Source organism: Aythya marila, assembly GCF_965140915.1.
Source record: "Aythya marila genome assembly, chromosome: 33".
Classification (NCBI taxonomy): domain Eukaryota; kingdom Metazoa; phylum Chordata; class Aves; order Anseriformes; family Anatidae; genus Aythya; species Aythya marila.
Genome location: NC_139074.1, coordinates 339,886 through 360,014, shown reverse-complemented (window position 1 = coordinate 360,014; position 20,129 = coordinate 339,886). Strand labels below are relative to the sequence as shown.

The following is a 20,129-nucleotide window of genomic DNA, read 5'->3' as shown; positions in this document are numbered from 1 at the left end:
CCTCACGCCGTGCACAAGGACCCCCCCCCCTCACCATGCACCAGGACCCCCCCCCCCGTGCATCACCTCCTCGTGCATCGCCCTCCCTCGTGCATCCCCCCCCCCCCTCCACGTGCACCAGGCCGGGGGCTCCCCCCCCCCCCATTTCTCCCCCCTCCCCCTTTTATTTTTCTCCCCCCTCGTGCACCAGGAGCCCCCCACCCCCCCCTTTGCACGCCCAGCTCCGTCGTGCAACAACCGCACCGGGCACCGGTACCGGGGGAGGGGGGGGGAGGTCACACAAGGGGGGGGTCCCCACGCAGCACCAGCCTCCCGGGACCCCCCCCCCCCGGTGCACCGGGACCCCCCCAACTCCCCGGAGCCCCCCCACAACGTACCGGGGACCCCCCCCCCGGTGTACCGGGCCCCCTCCCACCACGCACCGGGCTCCCCCCCCCCGGTACACCGGGACCCCCCCCCCGGTCCCCCCAACGCACCGGGGGCTCGCCCAGGCACACCGGAGCCCCCCCCCTCTACAATGTACCGGGACCACCCCCCCTCTCCCGGTCCACCGGTGCCCCCCCCACATCGCACCGGGACCCCCCCACACCGTGCACCGGACACCCCCCCCGGGACACCGGGACCCCCCCGGTTCACCGGGACCCCCCCCCACATTGCACCGGGCCCCCCCCCCCGGTGCACCGGGCTCCCTCCCACAATGCACCGGGCTCCTCCCCGGTCCACCGGGACCCCCCCCCCCCCCCAACCCTCCCGGACCCCCCCCCGGTGCCCCCCGCCCGGTCCGGGCCCGCCGCAGCCCCCGACAATCCGCCGCCCGCGGGCGGTCTCAGGGCGGGGTCTGGGCTGGCTCCAACCCCCCCCGCGGCCGGGGCCGCCGGTGCCCGCGGAGCCTTTAATAAACTCGGATCGGTCTTGTAAGCTCCGCCTCCCGGGGGGGCGGGGCCTGCGGGGGTGGGCGTGGTCTGAGCGGAGAGGGCGGGGCCTGCCGGGGATGGGTGCGGTCTGTGTGAGGGGCGTGGTCTAGGCGGGGAGGGCGAGGTCTGTGCTGGGAGGGCGAGGATTGAGTGTGGGGGCGTGGTTTGGGGGAGTTGGGGGGCGTGGTCTATACGGGGAGGGCGTGGTCTGAGCGGGGAGGGCGTGGTCTGAGCTAGGAGGGTGTGGTCTGAGTATGGGGGCGTGGTCTATGTGGGAGGGTGTGGGTTATTGGGGGCGTGGTGTGAGGCTGGGGGCGTGGCTTGTGTGAGAGGGCGTGGTTGGGGGCGTGGTCTGAGAATGGGAGGGCGTGGTCTGAGTGTGGGGGCGTGGTGTGAGGCTAGGGGGCGATGCTTGTGTGGGAGGGCGTGGTTGGGGGCGTGGTCTGACCGGGGTGGGCAAGTTCTGAGTGTGGGGGCGTGGTCTGCGGGGGGTGGGGCGTGTTTTGAGCTTGGGGGCGTGGTTTGAGGCTAGAGGTGTGGCTTGTGTGAGAGTGTGTGGCTGAGGGGCGTGGTCTAAGCATGCGCAGGGCGGGGCCTGAGTGTGGGGGCGTGGTCTCAGCATGGGGGCGTGGTCTGAGCAGAGAGGGCACCGGAGTATGGGGGCGTGGTCTACACGGGGAGGGCGTGGTCTGACTGGGAGGGCGTGGTCTCAGTGTGGGGAGGGCGTGGTCTGAGTGTGGGGGCGTGGTCTACACGGGAGGGCGTGGCTTATTAGGGGGCGTGGACAGGGTAGGGGCATGGCTGGTGTGAGAGGGCGTGGTCTGGGGGCGTGGTTGGGGGGCGTGGTCTTGCCGGGGAGGGCGTGGTGTAACCAAGGAGGACGTGGTCTGAGTTTGGGGGCGTAGTCTGCGTGGGATGGGCGTGGTCTGAGCATTTGGGCGTGATCTGTGTGGGGAGGGCGTGGCTTATTGTGGGGCGTGGTCTGAGGCTAGGGGCGTGGCGTGTGTGAGGGCGTGGTTGGGGGCGTGGTCTATCTCTTTGGGGGGCGTGGTCTGACCGGGAGGGCATGATCAGTATGGGGAGGGCGTGGCCTGAGAATGGGAGGGCGTGGCCCGAGTGTAGGGGCGTGGCCTGAGCAAGGGGGCGTGGCCTGGTTATGGGGGGCGTGGTCTGAGCGGTGTGGGCGTGGTCCGTGTGGGGAGGGCGTGGCCTGAGTGTGGGGGCGTTGTTTGGGGGGGGTCTTTGGGTGGGTGGCAGGGTCTGAGCAAGGGGGCGTGGTCTGAGTATGGAGGCGTGGTCTGAGCAAGGGGGCGTGGTCTGAGCAAGGGGGGCGTGGTCTGCGCGGGGAGGGCGTGGCCCTGAGGTGGAGGCGGGATGCTCCCGGTGGGGGTGGGCGGGGTTTGGCTCGGGGTGGGGGGTGGGGGTTGGCGGAGGGGGGGCGTGGCTTCGCCGGTGACGTAAGGGGCGGAGGGGGCGGGGCTTGCGCGGCTGCGTCACCGCTCGCAGGGCGCCGGCGGCCGGGGGTGAGCGAGAGCGGGGGGCGCGCGGTCACGTGACGGGGGTGGGGTGGGGCAAGGGGGCGCCCCATGGGGTGAATGGGGCACCCCGGGGGGCAAAAGGAGGGACGGGGGGCAAAGCTCGCACCCTATAGGGCAAATGAGGCACCCTGGGGGGCAATAGGGTGCTGCAGGGGGCAAATAGGGCACCCCGTGGGGTAATGGGGGATCTCGTGGGGCAAATAGGGCACCCCCTGGGGCAGAATGGGGCCCCTCTGGGCAATAGGATGCTCTATGGGGCAGTAGGATGCAGAAGAGGGCAAATAGGGGATGCCATGGGGTAATGGGGCACCTTGTGGGGCAAAATGGGCACCCCTTGGGGTAAAACAGGCATCCAGTAGGGCAATAGGATAGCCCGTGGGGCAAAATGGGTGCCCTGTGGGGCAATAGGATAGCCCATGGGGCAAGAGGATGCAGCAGAAGGCAAATGGGGTACACCATGGGGTAATTGGGCATCTCATGGGGCAATAGGGCACGCCCATAGGGCAACGGGGCGGTGTGTGGGGCAAATAGGGCACCCCATGGGGTAATGGGACATGTCATGGGGCAATAGGGTAGCTGGTGGAGCAGTACAGCACCCCCTGGGGCAATAGGGTGTGCCAAAGGGCAAAAAGGGCACCCCATGGGGCAACAGAGCAATTCATGGGCCAAAGGACACCCCCTGGGGCATTAGAACAATTAATGGGGCAATAGGGCACCCCATGGGGCAACAGAGCATCTTGTGGGGCAATAGTGTCACCCTGTGGGGTGACAGTGATCCACAAGGCAACGGAGCACCCCATGGGGCAATAGGGCACCCCATGGGGGAACAGGGCACCCCCTGGGGCATTAGAACAATTCATGGGGCAATAGAGCATCTCATGAGGCAATAGGGCACCCTATGGGGCAATACGGCATCTCATAGGGCAACAGGATACCCCAGGAGGCAATAGGGCATCTCATGGGGCAATAGTGCACCCCAGGGGGCAGTAGGGCACCCTGGGGGGTGACAAAGCAATCCGCAAGGCACTGGAACACCCTGTGGGGCAATAGGACATCTCATGGGGCAACAGGGCACCCTGTGGGATGACAAAGCGATCCACAAGACAACGGGACACCCCATGGGGCAATAGGGCAACCCATGGGGGAATAGGGCACCTCATGGGGCAATAGGGCGCCCCCTGGGGCAGTAGAACAATTCATGGGGCAATAGAGCATCTCATGAAGTAATAGAACACCCTATGGGGCAATAGGGCATCTCATGGGGCAACAGAACCCCCAGTGGGACAACGGGGCAGTAGAACAATTCCTGGGGCAATAGAACACCTCGGGGGGCAATAGGGCACCTCGGGGGGCAATAGGGCATCTCAAGGGGCAGTAGGGTGCCCTGTGGGGCGACAGCAACCCACGAGGCCGCGGAGCACCCCGTGGGCCAACGGGGCCACCACCCGGTGACGTCCCCGTCCCCGTCCCCCCCAGGTGCCCAGGATGGCGGCGGAGGGCGGCCGGGTGCAGATCTCGTTCCCGCAGCACGCGGCGGCGCTGCTGGACTCCCTGAACCGCCTGCGGCTGGAGGGCAAATTCTGCGACGTGGCCGTGCACGTGGGCGGCCGCGTCTTCCCGGCCCACAAGAGCGTCCTGGCCGCCGCCTCGCCCTTCTTCCACGACAAGCTGCTGCTGCAGGACGGGGGGCGCCTGCTGCTGCCCCCCGCCATCGACCCCGAGGCTTTCGAGGGCCTCCTGCACCTCATCTACTCGGGGCGCCTGACGCTGCTGCTGGAGGCCCTGCCCGGCCACCTCCTGGTGGCCAGCGGCTTGCAGATGTGGCACGTGGTGGACCAGTGCTCCGAGATCCTGCGGGAGCTGGAGGGGGGCCCGTGCCGCTGGGCCGGGCGAGGCGGCGGCGAGGCCACGGTGGCGGCGGCGGCATCGAGCGGGCGAGGTGGCGGCGGGGACGCGGCGCCGTGCGGTGCCCGCGGTGGGGACGGGGCCGCGGTGGCCTCGTGGCCCGCGCGGGGCGGCGAGGGGGCGGCGTGGGCCGACACGGCGGCGGCGACCTCGTTCCCCAAGGATGGCGGGGACGAGGTCCTCAAGATCCGCCTGGCCGCCGACGTGGCCTCGGCGGCGGCGACGTCGTCGCTGGGCTCGCTGCTGAAGGACGCTGGCGACGAGGTCCTCAAGATCTGCGTGGAGGAGGACGAGGAGGAGGAGGAGGAGGAGGAGGAGGAAGGCGGAGGCCGCCGGCGCCGCCACCGCCGCCACCGCGGCGACAAAGCCCTGCAGATCGTGCTGGAGGAGGAGGAGGAGGAGGAGGAAGACGGGGCCGTGGTGGCGCCTGCGGAAAGCACCCCCAAGGTCTTCTACGTCAAGCAGGAGGCCGGCGGCGACGCCGCCATCGCCGCCGCCGCCGCCTCCGCCGCCACCTTCCTACCGGCGGCGGAGGCTCACGGCGACTTCTCCCCGGCGGAGGTGAGCTACATCATCCCCTCGAGCGGCGGCGGCGGCGGCGTGGCGGCGGCGTTCCCTCAGCCCTCGTGGAAGCCGGTGGACCTGCACGGCAACGAGATCCTGGCGCAGGCGGCGCACGGGCAGGCGCTGCACGCGCCGGTGAAGCTGGGGGCGGCCCCCGACGGCAAACGCTTCGGCTGCCTGTGCGGGAAGCGCTTCGCCGTCAAGCCCAAGCGGGACCGGCACATCATGCTGACCTTCAGCCTGCGGCCCTTCGCCTGCGCCGCCTGCCACAAGCGCTTCAAGCTCAAGCACCACCTGACGGAGCACATGAAGACCCACGAGGGCGCCGGGCGCGCCTGCGAGCGCTGCGGGCGCCGCTTCCGCCTGCGCAGCGGGCTGGCCAAGCACCGGCCCCTCTGCCAGGGGCCGCGCTGGGGGGGGGCCTGCTGGGCCTGCGAGTGAATTTAGGGGGGTTTTGGGGGGTCTAGGGGGGTGTATGGGGGTGTAGGGGGATGTAGGGGGTGTGGGGGGTGAGGGGGGTGAGGGGGAGAGGGGAGGGGGTGGGGGGATGGGGGAAGGTGGGGGGGTGTGGGGGGGATATGGGGATGTGGGGGGGAATGGGGATGTGGGGGGGAATGGGGATATAGGATGGGGGTGTGGGGATGGGGGAAGGTGGGGGAATACGGGGGGGAATATGGATATGGGATGGGGGTGTGGGAAATGCAGATATGGGATGGGAATGCAGGGATGGGGGGAGAATGGGGGGGAATGGGGATATGGGATGGGGTTGTAGGGATAGGGGAAGGTGGGGGGATAGGGGATGTGGGGGGGGGGATTGGGGACATTGGGGGGTAATGGGGATATGGGATGGGGTTGTAGGGATAGGGGAAGGTAGGGGGATAGGGGATGTGGGGGGGGGAATGAGGATATGGGATGGGGGCACAGGGATGGGGGAGGCCAGGAGGATATGGGGGGAATGGGGATATGGGATAGGGGTGTGGGGCTAGGGGATGTGGGGAGGAATGGGGACATGGGGGGGAATGGGGATATGGGATGGGGTTGTAGGGATAGGGGAAGGTGGGGGGATAGGGGATGTGGGGGGGGGAATGGGGAAATGGAGGGGGAATGGGGATATGGGATGGGGGAAGGTGGAGGGATACGGGACATAGAGGGGGCATAGGGACAGGGGAAGCTGTGGGAAGGGACATGGGGACAAGGGGAGGACATAGGTGGCATGGGGACAAAGAGGGGACACAGGGGGCATGGGGACAGGAAGGCATGGGACTAGGCACGGGGACTTGAGTGGGTATGGGGACATGGGGGGGTTATAGGGACACAGGAGGACATGGGGATTGTGTGGGGACACAGGAAGATATGGGGACGTATTGGGGCCCTGCTCCAGCTTCCACGGAGGAAAGGGGGACTTCAAAAGGATGAAGAGATGGGGACACAGGGGGACATGGGGACATGGGGTTACAGGAAGATGGGGACATGGAGAGGGGACATGGGGACACGGAGGGGGGCGTGGGGGGGTTACATGGAGACACGGGGCATGGGGACATGTCGGTGTGGGGACATAGGGGCTGTGGGGGACACACAGGGACAGGGGGGGGACATGGGGGTGGCTGTGGGGCTGTGGCACGGTGACACGGGGCACGAAGGGACTACTTTGCCCCAACCCCAATCTGGTGGGGGTTGGCCCCATTTTGAGGGGATTTGTCCCCATTTTGGGGTCCGATTCCGGTTTCCGGTTCACTGTGGGGACAGTGAGGCGCCCGGCTGGGTCGCCATGGCAACGGGCGCCATGTTCCCGGCGTCGCCATGGCAACAGGCGCCATGTTCCCCATGCCCCCATGGCAACAGGCGCCATGTTCCCGCTGTCGCCATGGCAACGGGGCCTACCGCAGGCCCTGGGGGGACCCCGATGTCCCCATGGGGTCCCCCGTGTCCCCTCGTGTCCCTCATCGCCCTTAGGGCCAGCCCTGTACCCCCCAAGACCCTCCTGTCCCCCTTGGGGATGCCAGTGTGACCCCCCCAGACCTCCCTGTCCCCCTTGGGGACATCAATGTCCCCCACTCACAGACCCTCCCGTCCCTCTTGGGGACACTGCTGTCCCTTTGGGGACATCTGTGTCCCCCCCGAGACTCTGCTGTCCCTCTTGAGGACACCAATGTGACCCCCCAGACCCTCCTGTCCCCCTTGGGGACACGCCACCCCCCCCCCCCCCGCCACATCCCCGCTTTGCCACCCAAAACCACGGGGACGCTCCTGTCCCTGTCCCCAAGTGCCACCCCCACAAGGACACGGGGCCACCAGCAGCGTCACAGCTTTTAATGAGCCCAAACGGTGCAAAAAAGGGACAAAAACCTGTGAAATCCAAATAAAATCACTCGTTGGGGGCAGCAAGAGCCAGCGTGTGACAGGGCCTGGGGGTGGCACTGTCACCTGGGAGGTGACAACATGGAGGGGGGGGACGACGACACTCACCTGGACACCACTCAGGGGGGGTCCCCGATGTCCCCATCGTCCCTGAGGATGGCGGCACCCAGGGCCTGCAGCTGTGTCACCAGGGAGCCCAGCGCTGCTGGGGAAGGGGGACATTGGGGACATTGAGGGGGACAGGAAGGGACACCGGGGTGGGGGGGACACCAAGACACTGCGGGGGACATTTGGGTGCTGGGGGGAGGGGGGGCAGGACGTTTTTTGGGGACATTTGGGAGTGGGGGGGGGGGTACACATGGGGACACCCAGGGGACACCCGTGGAGATGGGGACATGGGGACACTGTGGGGGGACATGGGGACACAACGGGGGGGACATGGGGACACCGGACCTACCTCTGCAAAGGGGGACGCTCGTCCTGTCCCCACAGGGGGTGGCCTGAGAAGGGGACAAGGGGGGACATTGTGGGGACACTGTGGGGACAGCAGCCACCCCTGTCCCCAAGCCCCCTCCCCACGCCCCGTGTCCCCTCCCCACGTCTCCAGCCCCCCTCACGGTGTCCCCTCCCTGTGTCACCTCGTCCCGTGTCACCTCGTCCCGTGTCACCTCGTCCAGCCCTGTGGAGACAGGGACATGCCACCACGGGGACACGGCAGGGGACATGGCTGCCACTCGTCTCAGGTGACACCGGGTCCCCCAAAGTGTCCCCAAAAAACTGTCCCCAAAGTGTCCCCGCTCACCGCTGCGCCGGAGCTCGGGTGTCCCCGCAGGCGGACAGGCTCCTCCTGTCACCTCGGCCACCAGGCTGGGGACAGGGCCACCGTGTCACCCTCGGAGTCCCCAAAAACAGGGCCCCCCCCCCGGTGTCCCCCTGCCCCTCACTCACTTGTCACCCGCCAGCTCCTGCTGCCACCGCAGCCGGTCCAGGGCCACCAGCGGGGCCACCAGCCCTGGGGACAAGGGACAGGGTGACGACCACCCGAGGGGGGTGACGGTGACACTGGAGCCACACGGGACCACCACAGCCACGTCCCCATCCCGTCCTTGTGTCCCTGTGGCCCTGTGTCCCCATCCATGTCCCCAACCTGTGTCCTTGTCCCCATGTCCCCATCCTCACCCCCATCCCATGTCCTTGTCCCCATGTCCCCAGTCCATATCCTTGTCCCCACCCCATGTCCCTGTCACCTCCCCACGTCCCTGTCCCCATGTCCCTGTCCCTTTCTGGTTGTCCCCGTGTCCCCACCCTTGTCCCCAACCCACGTCCTTGTCCCCTCCTTGTTGTCCCTATGTCCCCAACCTTGTCCCCAACCCATATCCCTGTCCCTACCCCATATCCCTGTCCCCATGTCCCCAACCTTGTCCCCATCCTATATCCCTGCCCCCAGTCCATGTCTCTGTCACCTTTCCGCGTCCCTGTCCCCTTCTGGTTGTCCCCATGTCCCCATTCTTGTCCCCACTCAATGTCCCTGTCCCCTCCCCTTGTCCCTTTGTCCCCATCCTTGTCCTTGTCCCCCTCCCCTTGTCCCCGTGTCCCCATGCTCCCTCCCCATGACCCCCTGTCCACAACCCCACCTCCCCCCTGTCCCCATGTCCCCGCCCCGCTGTCCCCATGTCCCCTGTCCCCTGTCCCCGTGTCCCCGTCCCCTCACCCCGCAGGACCCGCAGCCGCCGCCCCGCGCGCTGCAGGCGGGCGCTGAGGCCACCCAAGGCCCCGGTGGCCGCTGTCACCGCGGCCTCGCGCCCTGTCACCGCCACCGCCAGCCTGGGGACAGGGACAGGGACAGGGCTCAGCACTCCCAGTGCTTCCCAGTTCATCCCAGTTCCACCCCCAGTGCCACCAGGCGGTCCTCAGCACACCTCAGTTCCCCTCCCAGTCCCTCCCAGTGCCACCAAGTGGTCCCCAGCCCCTCCCAGTTCCCCCCAGTCCACCCCAGTTACCCCCCCAGTGGTCCCTAACCCATCCCAGTCCCCCCCCGTCCCTCCCAGCTCCCCTCCAGTCCCTCCCAGTTCATCCCAGTTCCCCCCCCAGTCCCTCCCAGTCTCTCCCAGTACCCCCAGTGGTCCCCAGCCCCTCCCAGTTCCCCCCAGTCCACCCCAGTTCCCCCCCCCGGTGGTCCCTAGCCCATCCCAGTTCCCCTGCAGTCCCTCCCAGTTCATCCCAGTTCCACCCCCAGTGCCAACAAGCGGTCCCCAGCACACCCCAGTTCCCTCCCCAGTCCCTCCCAGTGCCACCAAGTGGTCCCCAGCCCCTCCCAGTTCCCACCAGTCCACCCCAGTTCCCCCCCAGTGGTCCCTAGCCCATCCCAGTTCCCCCCAGTCCACCCCAGTTCCCCCCCAGTGGTCCCTAGCTCATCCCAGTTCCCCCCAGTCCACTCCAGTTCCCCCCAGTGGTCCCTAGCCCATCCCAGTTCCTCCCCGTCCCTCCCAGTTCATCCCAGTTCCCTCCCAGTCTCTCCCAGTGCCACCAAGTGGTCCCCAGCCCCTCCCAGTTTCCTCCCAGTTTTCCCCCATCCCTCCCAGTTCCCCTCCAGTCCCTCCCAGTCCATCTTAGTTCCCTCCCAGCATTCACCCAGTGTTCCCCAGCCCCTCCCAGTGCTCCCAGTACCTGGCGACCGCCTGGGCCAGTCCCCCCAGTGCCTCCTCGGCCGCCTCCGCCCGGGCCCGCTGCTGCGCCACCTCCTGCGCCAGGCGCTGGGACCAGTGCCACCGCGTCCCCAGGGTGTCCCCAAACCACCCCCCAGGTCCCCAGCAGGTCCCTGCTGTGTGTCCCCCCCCCCGCGCCCCCTGGGATGTCCCCAGTGTCCCCAACATGTCCCCAAGTGTCCCCAACACATCCCCATGTGTCCCCAACATGACCCCAGTGCCCCCAACCATGTCCCCAAGTGTCCCCAACACGTCCCCAGTGCCCCCAACACGTCCCCAAGTGTCCCCAAGCACCCCCAACATGACCCCAGCGTCCCAAACACGACCCCAATGTCCCCAAGCACGTCCCCAGTGTCCCCAACACGACCCCAGTGTCCCCAAGAATGTCCCCAAGTGTCCCCAACACATCCCCAAGCACTCCCAACATGACCCCAGTGTCCCCAAGCACGTCCCCAAGTGTCCCCAAGACGTCCCCAGTGCCCCCAACCATGTCCCCAATGTCCCCAACACATCCCCAACACGTCCCCAGTGTCCCCAAGCATGTCCCCAAGTGTCCCCAAGCACCCCCAACACGACCCCAGTGTCCCCAACCATGTCCCCAGTGTCCCCAACACATCCCCAACACGTCCCCAGTGTCCCCAAGTGTCCCCAACACGTCCCCAACATGTCCCCAGTGTCCCCAAGCACATCCCCAGTGTCCCAAACACGTCCCTAAGTGTCCCCAACCATGTCCCCAGGTGTTCCCAACACACCCCCAGTGTCCCCAACACGCCCCCATCGTATCCCCAGTGTCCCCAAACACGTCCCCATGTGTCCCCAAACACCCCCAACACATCTCCAAGCACCCCCAACATGACCCCAGTGTCCCCAAGGATGTCCCCATGTGTCCCCAACACACCCCAATGTCCCCAACATGCCCCCAGCGCCCCCCACACGCCCCCAGCGCCCCCCAAACCCCCCCCCAGCTCCCCATTCCCCAACACCCTCCCCCAGTATCTCCCCCCCCCACCCCTCCCCGTGTCCCCACACCCCTCCCCGTGTCCCCACGCCCCCCCCCGTGTCCCCACGCCCCCCCCCCGTGTCCCCGTGTCCCCCCCTGACCTCGGCCTCCCTCCGCAGCAGCTCGGCGCCGGCCTCCCTCTCGCGCAGCCTCAGCTCCAGCCTCGCCCCCCGCCGCCTCCCCGCCGCCACCTCCGCCCCCAGCGCCCCCACCTGCGAAAAGAAGGGGGGGTCAGGGGGTGTCCCCAACCCCCGGGGGGGGGACAGGGGACACGGGGGGACACCCACCTGCGCCCGCAGCCCCCTCTGAGCCTCCTCCTGCGCCCGCAGCTGCACCAGGAGGGCGAAGACCTTGGAGCGCCAGCGCCCCAGCAGCGCCCGCAGCCGGGGGGGGGCCACGGCCAGAGGAGCCCCGGGCGGGGGCAGCTGGGGGGGTAAAAGGGGTGAGGGGGGGGTTAAGGGGGGTTTGGGGGGGTTTTGGAGGGGTTAAGGGGGAGTTTGGGGCACCCGGAGTGCCCACGGTTTGCAGGAGGGAACCCCAAAGTGCCCCCCCCCCCCCCCAGAACAGGGTGGGGGCATAAAGAAGCCCCCAACACCCCAAGGCCCCCCCACGACACCCCAAGGTCCCCCCCAGCAACCCCCAGTCCCCCAAAGCCCTGCCCGTACCCCAAAGCCGCCCCCCAGCACCCCAAAAGCCCCCAAAGCCCCCCCCAGCAACCCTCTGACACTCCACAGCCCCCCACCAGCACCCCAAAAGCCCCCAAAGCCCCCCCCATACCACCCCAAATCCCCCCCAGCACCCCAAAGGCCCCCAAAGACCCCCCAAGCACCACCCAAAGCCCCCCCAAAGCACTCCACGGCCCCCCCTCCAGCACCCCTCCACCACCCCAAAGCCCCCCTCCAGCACCCCAAAGGCCCCCAAAGCCCCCCCAGCACCACCCCAACACCCCCCAGAGCCTCCCCAGCACCCCGAAGACCCCCCAGCACCCCAAAAGCCCCCAAAGCCCCCACACACTACCCCAAAGACCCCCCCCCGGCATCCCAAAGCCCCCCCCCAGCAACCCTACAGCAGCCCAAAGACCCCCTCCACCACCCCAAAGCCCCCCCATTCCACCCCAAAGCCCCCCCATACCACCCCAAAGACCCCCCAAAGCCCCCCCTAGAACCTCAAAATCCCCCTCCCAGCCCCCCAAATCCCCCCCCGGCCCCCCAACCCCCCCCCAGCCCCCCACCTCTCGCTCCAGCTCGCGCTCCTGCAGGGCCAGGATGTGGCTCAGGGCGCTGAGCCGGGCCTGGAGCAGCTCCGGGGCCTGCTGGGGGGGACAGGGGGGGACAGGGGGACATTGTGGGGACACCATGGGGACACTGGGCATGGGGACATTGTGGGGACGTCCTGGGGACACTGGGTATGGGGACATGGCAGGGACACTGTGGGGACATGGGGGATATTGTGGGGATGTCCTGGGGATACTGGGTACGGGGACACGCTGCGGACATTTTGGGGACATTGTGGGGACACCATGGGGATGGGGGGACACAGGGGGGGGACAGGGGGACTTTGTGGGGACGTCCTGGGGACAGGGGTATGGGGACATGGTGGGGACACCATGGGGATGGGGGGACACGGGGGGGGACATGGGGACATTGTGGGGATGTCCTGGGGACACTGGGTATGGGGACATGGTGGGGACACTGTGGGGACATGGGGACATCAGATATAGGGACACTGTGGGGACATCCTGGGGACACTGGGCGTGGGGACATGGTGGGGACACTGTGGGGACACCATGGGGATGGGGGGACACGGGGGGGACAGGGGGACATTGTGGGGACACCACGGGGGCGGGGGGACACAGGGACATTGTGGGGACACCGTGGGGACACCATGGGGACATCATGGGGATGGGGGACATGGGGACATTGTGGGGATGTCCTGGGGACACCGGGTATGGGGACACGGTGGGGACACTGTGGGGACCCCACGGGGGTGGGGGGACATGGGGGGGACATGGGGACACTGCGGGGCCACCAGGGGGCGGGGGGACACGGGGACATTGTGGGGACGGGGCCACCAGCAGGGGGCGCCCCCCCCCCCCCACTCACCTCCCCCGCAGGTGGCTCCTGGCCAGGCCCCGCCCCCTCGGCCTGGCCCCGCCCCCTTTCTGCTCCAAGCTCTGCCTCCAGGCTCTGGCTCCGCCTCTTCTCGGCTTCAAGCTCCGCCCCCAGGTCTTGGCTCCGCCTCCTCTCTGCTTCAAGCTCCGCCTCTAAAGCCTGGCTCCGCCTCCTCTCAGCATCAAGCTCCGCCCCCAGGGCTTGGCCACGCCTCTTCTCAGCCTCAAGCTCCACCCCCAGGGTTTGGCTCCGCCTCCTCTCCGCCTCAAGCTCCGCCTCCAGGGACCTGCTGAAGGGAACTGGGGCCAGGCTCTGGGGCTTACTGGGAGCACTGGGAGGTTACTGGGAGGGCTCCAGGGACCTGCTGAAGGGACTCAGGGCCAGGCTCTGGGGCTTACTGGGAGGTTACTGGGAGCAGTGGGAGCTACTGGGAGAACTGGGGAGGGAAACTGGGCGACGGTGTCAGTGCTTACTGGGAGAGGAGCCAGGTTACTGGGAGCACTGGGAGCTACTGGGACTGTGAAAGCACGTTAAGAACAGAGCCTGGGGGGGCAACTGGTGATACTGGAGTGTTACTGGGAAGGGGCTGCGGAGAGCACTGGGGGTTACTGGAAACCCTGGGGAGGAACTGGGTGATTACTGGGAGGTTACTGGGAGAACTGGGAGGTTACTGGGAGGACTTACCTGGTACTGGGGCCGGGGGGGCGGAGCACGAAGTGTGACGGGGGGACGAGGCCCCACAGACCTGGGGGGGGACAGGGGGTGGCACCACGCGACCAGTGCTCACCAGTACCCACCAGTACCTCCCAGTACCCACCAGTACCTCCCAGTACCCACCAGTACCTGGCGGCTCCGGGGGACCCTCGGCCATGGCACCTGCTGGGGGGAGACACTCCCAGTAAGTCCCAGTTCCCCCAGTTCAGGCCTGCTCGCCCCTGCACAGTCCCAGTACCCAGCCCCAGTAGCTCCCAGTAACTCCCAGTGGCTCCTCATATCCCTCTCCCATAGCTCCCAGTACCCCCAGTGGCTCCCAGTAACTGCCCCCCACGCTCCCACTGCCTCCCAGTATCCCCCAGTACCTACCAGCATTCCCACACACACTCCCAGTACCTCCCAGTATCCCCTCACTCACTCCCAGTAACTCCCAGTAACCACCCCCAAAGGCTCCCAGTACCTCCCAGTGGCTCCCAGTTCCCCACCAAACGGCTCCCAGTACCACCCAGTACCTTCCAGTATCGCCCAGTACCTCCCAGTAACCGCTCCCCACGGCCCCACTGCCTCCCAGTGGCTCCCAGTTCCCGCCTCAGAGGCTCCCAGTACCTCCCAGTATCCCCCAGTGGCTCCCAGTATCCCCTCACTCACTCCCAGTAACTCCCAGTAACCGTTCCCTATGCCCCCACTGCCTCCCAGTGGCTCCCAGTTCCCCCCTCGGAGGCTCCCAGTGCCTCCCAGTATCCCCCAGTGGCTCCCAGTATCGCCCAGTACCTCCCAGTATCCCCTCACTCGCTCCCATTAACTCCCAGTAACCGTTCCCCACGGCCCCACTGCCTCCCAGTGGCTCCCAGTTCCCCCCTCGGAGGCTCCCAGTACCTCCCAGTATCCCCCAGTGGCTCCCAGTATCCCCTCACTCACTCCCAGTAACTCCCAGTAACCGTTCCCTATGCCCCCACTGCCTCCCAGTGGCTCCCAGTTCCCCCCTCGGAGGCTCCCAGTGCCTCCCAGTATCCCCCAGTGACTCCCAGTATCGCCCAGTACCTCCCAGTATCGCCCAGTGACTCCCAGTATCCCCTCACTCGCTCCCAATAACTCCCAGTAACCGCTCCCCACGCCCCCAGTGGCTCCCAGTTTCCCCCTCGGAGGCTCCCAGTGCTTCCCAGTACCTCCCAGTACACCCCAGTATCCCCCAGTACTCCCCAGCCGCGCACTGCACGCCGGGAACGCGCCCCCACCGCCTCTCTCCCGCTCCGGGCGGCGCAGCCAATCAGCGCGCGGAACGGCCGAAAGTGCCCGCCCCCAGACCCGTCGGCGGGAAAGAGGCAGCCAATGAGAGGCAGAGAGGCGGGGCGGAGGCCCGGCCTCCCAGCCGGCCAATCGGCAGCGCCCGCTGGGATTGGCACGGGCGGGGGCCAATCAGAGTTCGAGGGGCGGAGCCGGCGTGAACGTGGCACTGAGGGAGAAAATGGCGGTGCTGGGGGTAAAGGGGGGGGTAAAAGGGGGTCGGGGGGGTAAAAGGGGGGAAAATGGGGGCAAATAGGGGGAAAATGGGGGTAAAAAGGGACCTGAGGGGGGTAAAAGGGGACCTGAGGAGGGTAAATGGTGGTAAAAGGGGGTAAACAAGGAGTCTGAGGGGGGTAAATGGGGGCCCTGGGGGGTAAATGGGGGCAAATTGGGGCCCTGTGGGGTAAAGAGGGGCAATTGGGGGGTAAATGGGGGCAATGGGGGGGTTAAAGGGTGTCGGGGGGGTAAATGAGGGCAAATAGGGAGGTAAAAGGGGACCTGAGGGGGATAAATGGGGGTAAATGGGGGCCGTAGGGGGGTAAAAGGGGACCTGAGGGGGGCAATTGGGGGGTAAATGGGGACTATAGAGGGCTAAAAGGGGACCTGAGGGGGGCAATTGGGGGTAAATGGGGGCAATTGGGGGGTAAATGGGGACTATAGAGGGCTAAAAGGGGACCTGAGGGGGGTGAATGGTGGTAAAAGGGGGTAAACAGGGGGTCTGAGGGGGGTAAATAGGGGCCTAGGGGGGTAAATGGGGGCCGGGGGGGTAAATGGGGGCCATGGAGGATAAATAGTGGTAATTAGGGGGATAAATAGTGGCAATTGAGGGGTAAATGGGGGCCTGGGGGGATAAATAGGGGTAAATGGGGAGTAAATGGGGGTCTGAGGGGAGTAAAAGGGAGTCAGGGGGGAGTAAATATGGGTTTGGGGTGGCAAATAGGGGTAAATGGGGGCCTAGGGGGGTAAATAGGGATAAATGGGGGTCTTAGGGGAATAAAAGGGAGTTTGGGGGGGATAAATAGGGGCCTGGGTGGGGTGAATGGGGGACTTGGGGGATAAATAGGGGTAAATGGGGGTCTGAGGGCGTAAAAGGGAGTCTTGGGGGGGGAAAAATGGGGTCCTGAGGGAGTAACTGGGGGTCTGAGGGGGATAAATAGGGGCCTGGGTAGGGTAAATAGGGGTCTGGGTAGGGTAAATAGGGGTCGGGGGTTTGTAAATAGGGGCAAATGGAGGGTAAATGGGGGTCTGGGGGGATAAATAGGGGTAAATGGGGGTCTGAGAGGAGTAAAAGGGAGTCTGGGGGGGGTAAATGGGGTCCTGAGGGAGTAACTGGGGGTCTGAGGGGCATAAATAGGGGCCCTTGGAGGGTAAATAGGGGCCCTGGGGGGTAAATAAGGGTAAATGGGGGTCTGAGAGGAGTAAAAGGGAGTCTGGGGGGGGTAAATAGGGTCCTGAGGGCGTAACTGGGGGTCTGAGGGGGGGAAAATATGGGTAACGGGGGTCTGAGTAGGATAAAAGGGGCCCTGGAGGGGGTAGATGGGTCCTGAGGGAGGTAAGAGGGGACTTTAGGGGGGTAAATGAGGCCCTGGGGGGGGTAAATGGGGGTCTAAGGGGGGCAAATGGAAGGTAAAAGGGGGTGTGAGGGGGGTAAATGGGGGCCTGTGGAGGCGAAATGGGAATTTAAGGGGGGTAAAAGAGGTCTTTTGGGGGGTTAATGAGGCCCTGGGGGGTAAATGGGGGTCGGGGAGGGGGGAAATGAGGTGCCTGAGGGGGGTAAAAGGGGGCTCTGGGGAGGGAAATGGGGTCTGGGGGAGAAACAGGGGGGTCTGGGGGGGAAACTTGGGGCCTGAGGAGGGTAAAGAGGGGTTTTGGGGGGGGAGTGGAGGTCTAAGGGGGGTAAATAGGGGAAAATGGGGGTCCAGGGGGAGTAATGGGGACATGAGGGGGGTAAATGGCACCATGAGGGAGGTAAAGGGGGATTTTGAGGGTGTGAATGGGGTCTGAGAGGGGTAAATAGGGGCAAACGGGGGGTAAATGAGGGTCTGGTGGAGTTAATGGGGGTCTGAGAGGGGTACATAGGGGTAAGTGGGGGGTCTGATGGGGTAAGTAGGGGCAAATGGGGGTCTGAGGGGGTAAATAGGGGCAAATGGGGAGTAAATGGGGGTCTGAGGGGAGTAAAAGGGAGTCGGGGGGGGGGTAAATGGGGTCCTGAGGGCATAACTGGGGGTCTGAGGGGGGAAAATAAATGGGGATCTGAGTAGGATAAAAGGGGCCCTGGAGGGGGTAGATGGGTCCTGAGGGAGGTAAGAGGGGACTTTAGGGGGGTAAATGAGGCCCTGGGGGGGTAAATGGGGGTCTAAGGGGGGTAACTGGGGGCAAATGGGGGTCTGAGGGGGGTAAGTGGGGGCCTGAGAGGGGTAAAGGGGGATTTTGAGGGTGTAAATGGGGGTCTGAGAGGGGTAAATAGGGGCAAATGAGGGTCTGGGGGTGTTAATGGGGGTCTGAGGGGGTAAATAGGGGCAAGTGGGGGGTTAATCGAGGTCTGCGGGGGGTAAATGTGGGTCTGAGGGGAGTAAAAGGGAGTCGGGGGGGAGTAAATGGGGTCCTGAGGGAGTAATTGGGGGTCTGAGGGGGGGAAATAAGGGTAACTGGGGGTCTGAGTAGGATAAAAGGAGCCCTGGGGGGTAGATGGGTCCTGAGGGAGGTAAGAGGGGACTTTAGGGGGGTAAATGGGGGTCTAAGGGGGGTAACTGGAGGCAAATGGGAGGTAAAAGGGGGTCTGAGGGGGGTAAATGGGGGCCTGAGGGGGAGAAATGGGAATTTAAGGGGGGTAAAAGGGGTCTTTGGGGGGGGGAAATGGGGTGTCTGAGGGGGAGAAATGGGGGCCTGAGGTGGATAAAGGGGTGCTCTGGGGAAGGAAATGGGGGTCTGGGGGGGAAATGGGGTGTCTGGGGGGAAACTTGGGGCTTGAGGAGGGTAAAGGGGGGGTTTGGGGGGGGAAATGGGGCTCGGGGGGGATAAATGGGGGTCTAAAGGGGGTAAATAGGGGCAAATCGGGGTTAAATGGGGGTCCAGGGGAAGTAATGAGGGCCTGAGGGGGTAAATGGGGACCTGAGGGGGGTAAATGGAGATCTGAGGGGGTAAATAGGGGCAAATGGGGGGTAAAAGGGGGCTGGGGGGGGGGTAAAAGGGTTTGAGGGTGTAAGTGGGGGCCTGAGGGGGTAAATGGGGGGTCTGAGAGGGTTAAAGGGGTTTTCGGGGGGGTTAAATGAGGAGCCTGGGGGGGAAATGTGGGGTAAAAGGGGGTTCTGGGGGGCTAAATGAGGCCCTGGGGGGTAAATGGGGGTTCAAGGGGGAGAAATGGGTGGTCTGGGGGGGGTAAATAGGGGCAAATGGGGGCTTGAGAGGGTAAGTGGGGATTTAGGGGGGGAAATGGGGTCTCTGGGGGGGGGAAATGGGGTGTCTGAAGGGGGCAAATAGGGGTCTGGGGGGTGAAATGGGGGCTTTGGGGGGTGAAACGGGGGTCCTGGGAGGGAATCGGGGTCCGGGGGGGGGTTGTAACTGGGGTGTGGGGGTGTAACGGGGTCAGGGGGTGTAAATGGGGCTGGGGGGGGCAGTGCCCGACCCCCCCCCCCGTGACTCAGCCCCCTGCCCAGGTGCCGGCGCGGAGCCGTGGGTGCCACCACCATGGGGACAGCGCCGGGGACACAGGTGGGTGCTGGGGAGCCCCTGGGCGGGTTTTGGGGTCCCCCCAGGGTCCCCAAGGAGCGCTCCCCACTGGGACCCCCCCCGATCCCACTGGGACCCCCCCCAATCCCACTGGGACCCCCCCCGATCCCACAGGGTGGCCCTGGTGGCAGCGATGGGGACGTTGGGGACACCGGTGACATCGGGGACACCCACAAGCTGAGGCCTGAGCGGCGCCGGGACCACCTCTGCGTCCCTCCAGGTGAGTACAGACCAGTATGGCCCAGTTAAAACCAGTAAGAACCAGTAGGGACCAGTAAGGAGCTGTAGCACCAGTAGAAGACCCCGCAGACCAGTAAGAACCAGTAGGAGCGGGGGTAAACCCTATGGATGGACAGGGGAAGGTATGGGCTCCTCTGGCCAGTATGGACCAGTTTAGACCAGTAGGGATCTTGTTTTGTCCCCAGTGTGTCCCCAAGTGTCCTGAACATGTCCCCAGGTGTCCCCCCTGTGTCCTGAACGTGTCCCTAGTGTCCCCAGTGTCCCCTGAACATGTCCCCAAGTGTCCCCAGATGTCCCCAGTGTCCCCTGAATGTGTCCCTAGTGTCCCCAAGCATCCCCCAGTGTCCCCAAATGTCCCCGGTGTGTCCTGAATGTGTCCCCAAGCATCCCCCTTGTGTCCTGAACCTGTCCCCAAGCTTCCCCTGCATGTCCCCAAATGTCCCCGGTGTGTCCTGAACGTGTCCCCAAGCATCCCCCGTGTCCCCAAGTGTCCCCAGTATCCCCTGAACGTGTCCCCTGTCGTCCCCAGTGTGCCCTGAATGTGTCCCCAAGCATCCCCAAGCATCCCCCTAGTGTCCTGAACATGTCCCCAAGTGTCCCCAAGCTTCCCCAAATGTCCCCGGTGTGTCCTGAACCTGTCCCCAAGCATCCCCCCAGTGTCCGCAGTGTCCCCAGTGTCCCCTGAATGTGTCCCCGAGTGCCCCCAAGCATCCCCTGCATGTCCCCAAGTGTCCCCAGCGTGTCCCAACGTGCCCCCGTGTCCCCACCATGTCCTAATGGGGTTCCCCAATGTGTCCCCATCGGGTCCCGGGGGTGTCCCCAGTGGGACCCACAGGTCCCATCTCTGCACCAGCCAATGGGAGGCCCCGCTGGGGCAGATTGACAGCACCGACAGCCAATCAGCACTCACCGGGCGCGGCTGGGGTGGGGACGAGGGCCCTGGGGGGCAACTGGGGGGCCCTGGGGGCATCAGCAGGGCCCTGGGGGGCAAATTAGGGCCGGGGGGGGTCAGTGGGGCAGATGGGGGGCAAGTGGGGTCCTGGGGGGCGTGTGTGGGTGCAGGGGGG

At 65.8% G+C, this 20,129-nt stretch overlaps 3 protein-coding genes across 3 annotated transcripts in view; 1 reads left to right on the top strand and 2 right to left on the bottom strand.

Moving 5' to 3' along the window:
• Positions 1 to 78, bottom strand: part of COL11A2 (collagen type XI alpha 2 chain) — a gene marked incomplete at its 5' end in the record, with an annotated part of 10,516 nt that extends 10,438 nt beyond the window's left edge. The window contains one exon of the mRNA XM_082782005.1: positions 67 to 78. Coding sequence (XP_082638131.1) covers positions 67 to 78 — 12 coding nt within the window. The remainder of the gene's footprint in view (positions 1 to 66) is intronic.
• A 3,743-nt stretch (positions 79 to 3,821) lies between these two features.
• ZBTB9 (zinc finger and BTB domain containing 9) lies at positions 3,822 to 5,362 on the top strand (the record flags this gene model as incomplete). Its single annotated transcript, XM_082782040.1, has 1 exon — positions 3,822 to 5,362. The coding sequence occupies exon 1, from the start codon at positions 3,938 to 3,940 to the stop codon at positions 5,360 to 5,362; it is 1,425 nt and encodes a 474-aa protein (XP_082638166.1). The 5' UTR covers positions 3,822 to 3,937.
• Positions 5,363 to 8,223: 2,861 nt separating this feature from the next.
• CCHCR1 (coiled-coil alpha-helical rod protein 1) lies at positions 8,224 to 13,967 on the bottom strand (the record flags this gene model as incomplete). Its single annotated transcript, XM_082782004.1, has 9 exons — positions 13,939 to 13,967; positions 13,780 to 13,840; positions 13,087 to 13,381; positions 12,216 to 12,296; positions 11,272 to 11,409; positions 11,086 to 11,196; positions 9,947 to 10,032; positions 8,991 to 9,103; positions 8,224 to 8,291 (listed from the first exon to the last, which is right to left on the bottom strand). Exons 1-9 carry the CDS (start codon positions 13,964 to 13,966, stop codon positions 8,224 to 8,226), a joined length of 981 nt encoding a protein of 326 aa, XP_082638130.1. The 5' UTR covers position 13,967.
• Between the last annotated feature and the right edge of the window lie 6,162 nt (positions 13,968 to 20,129).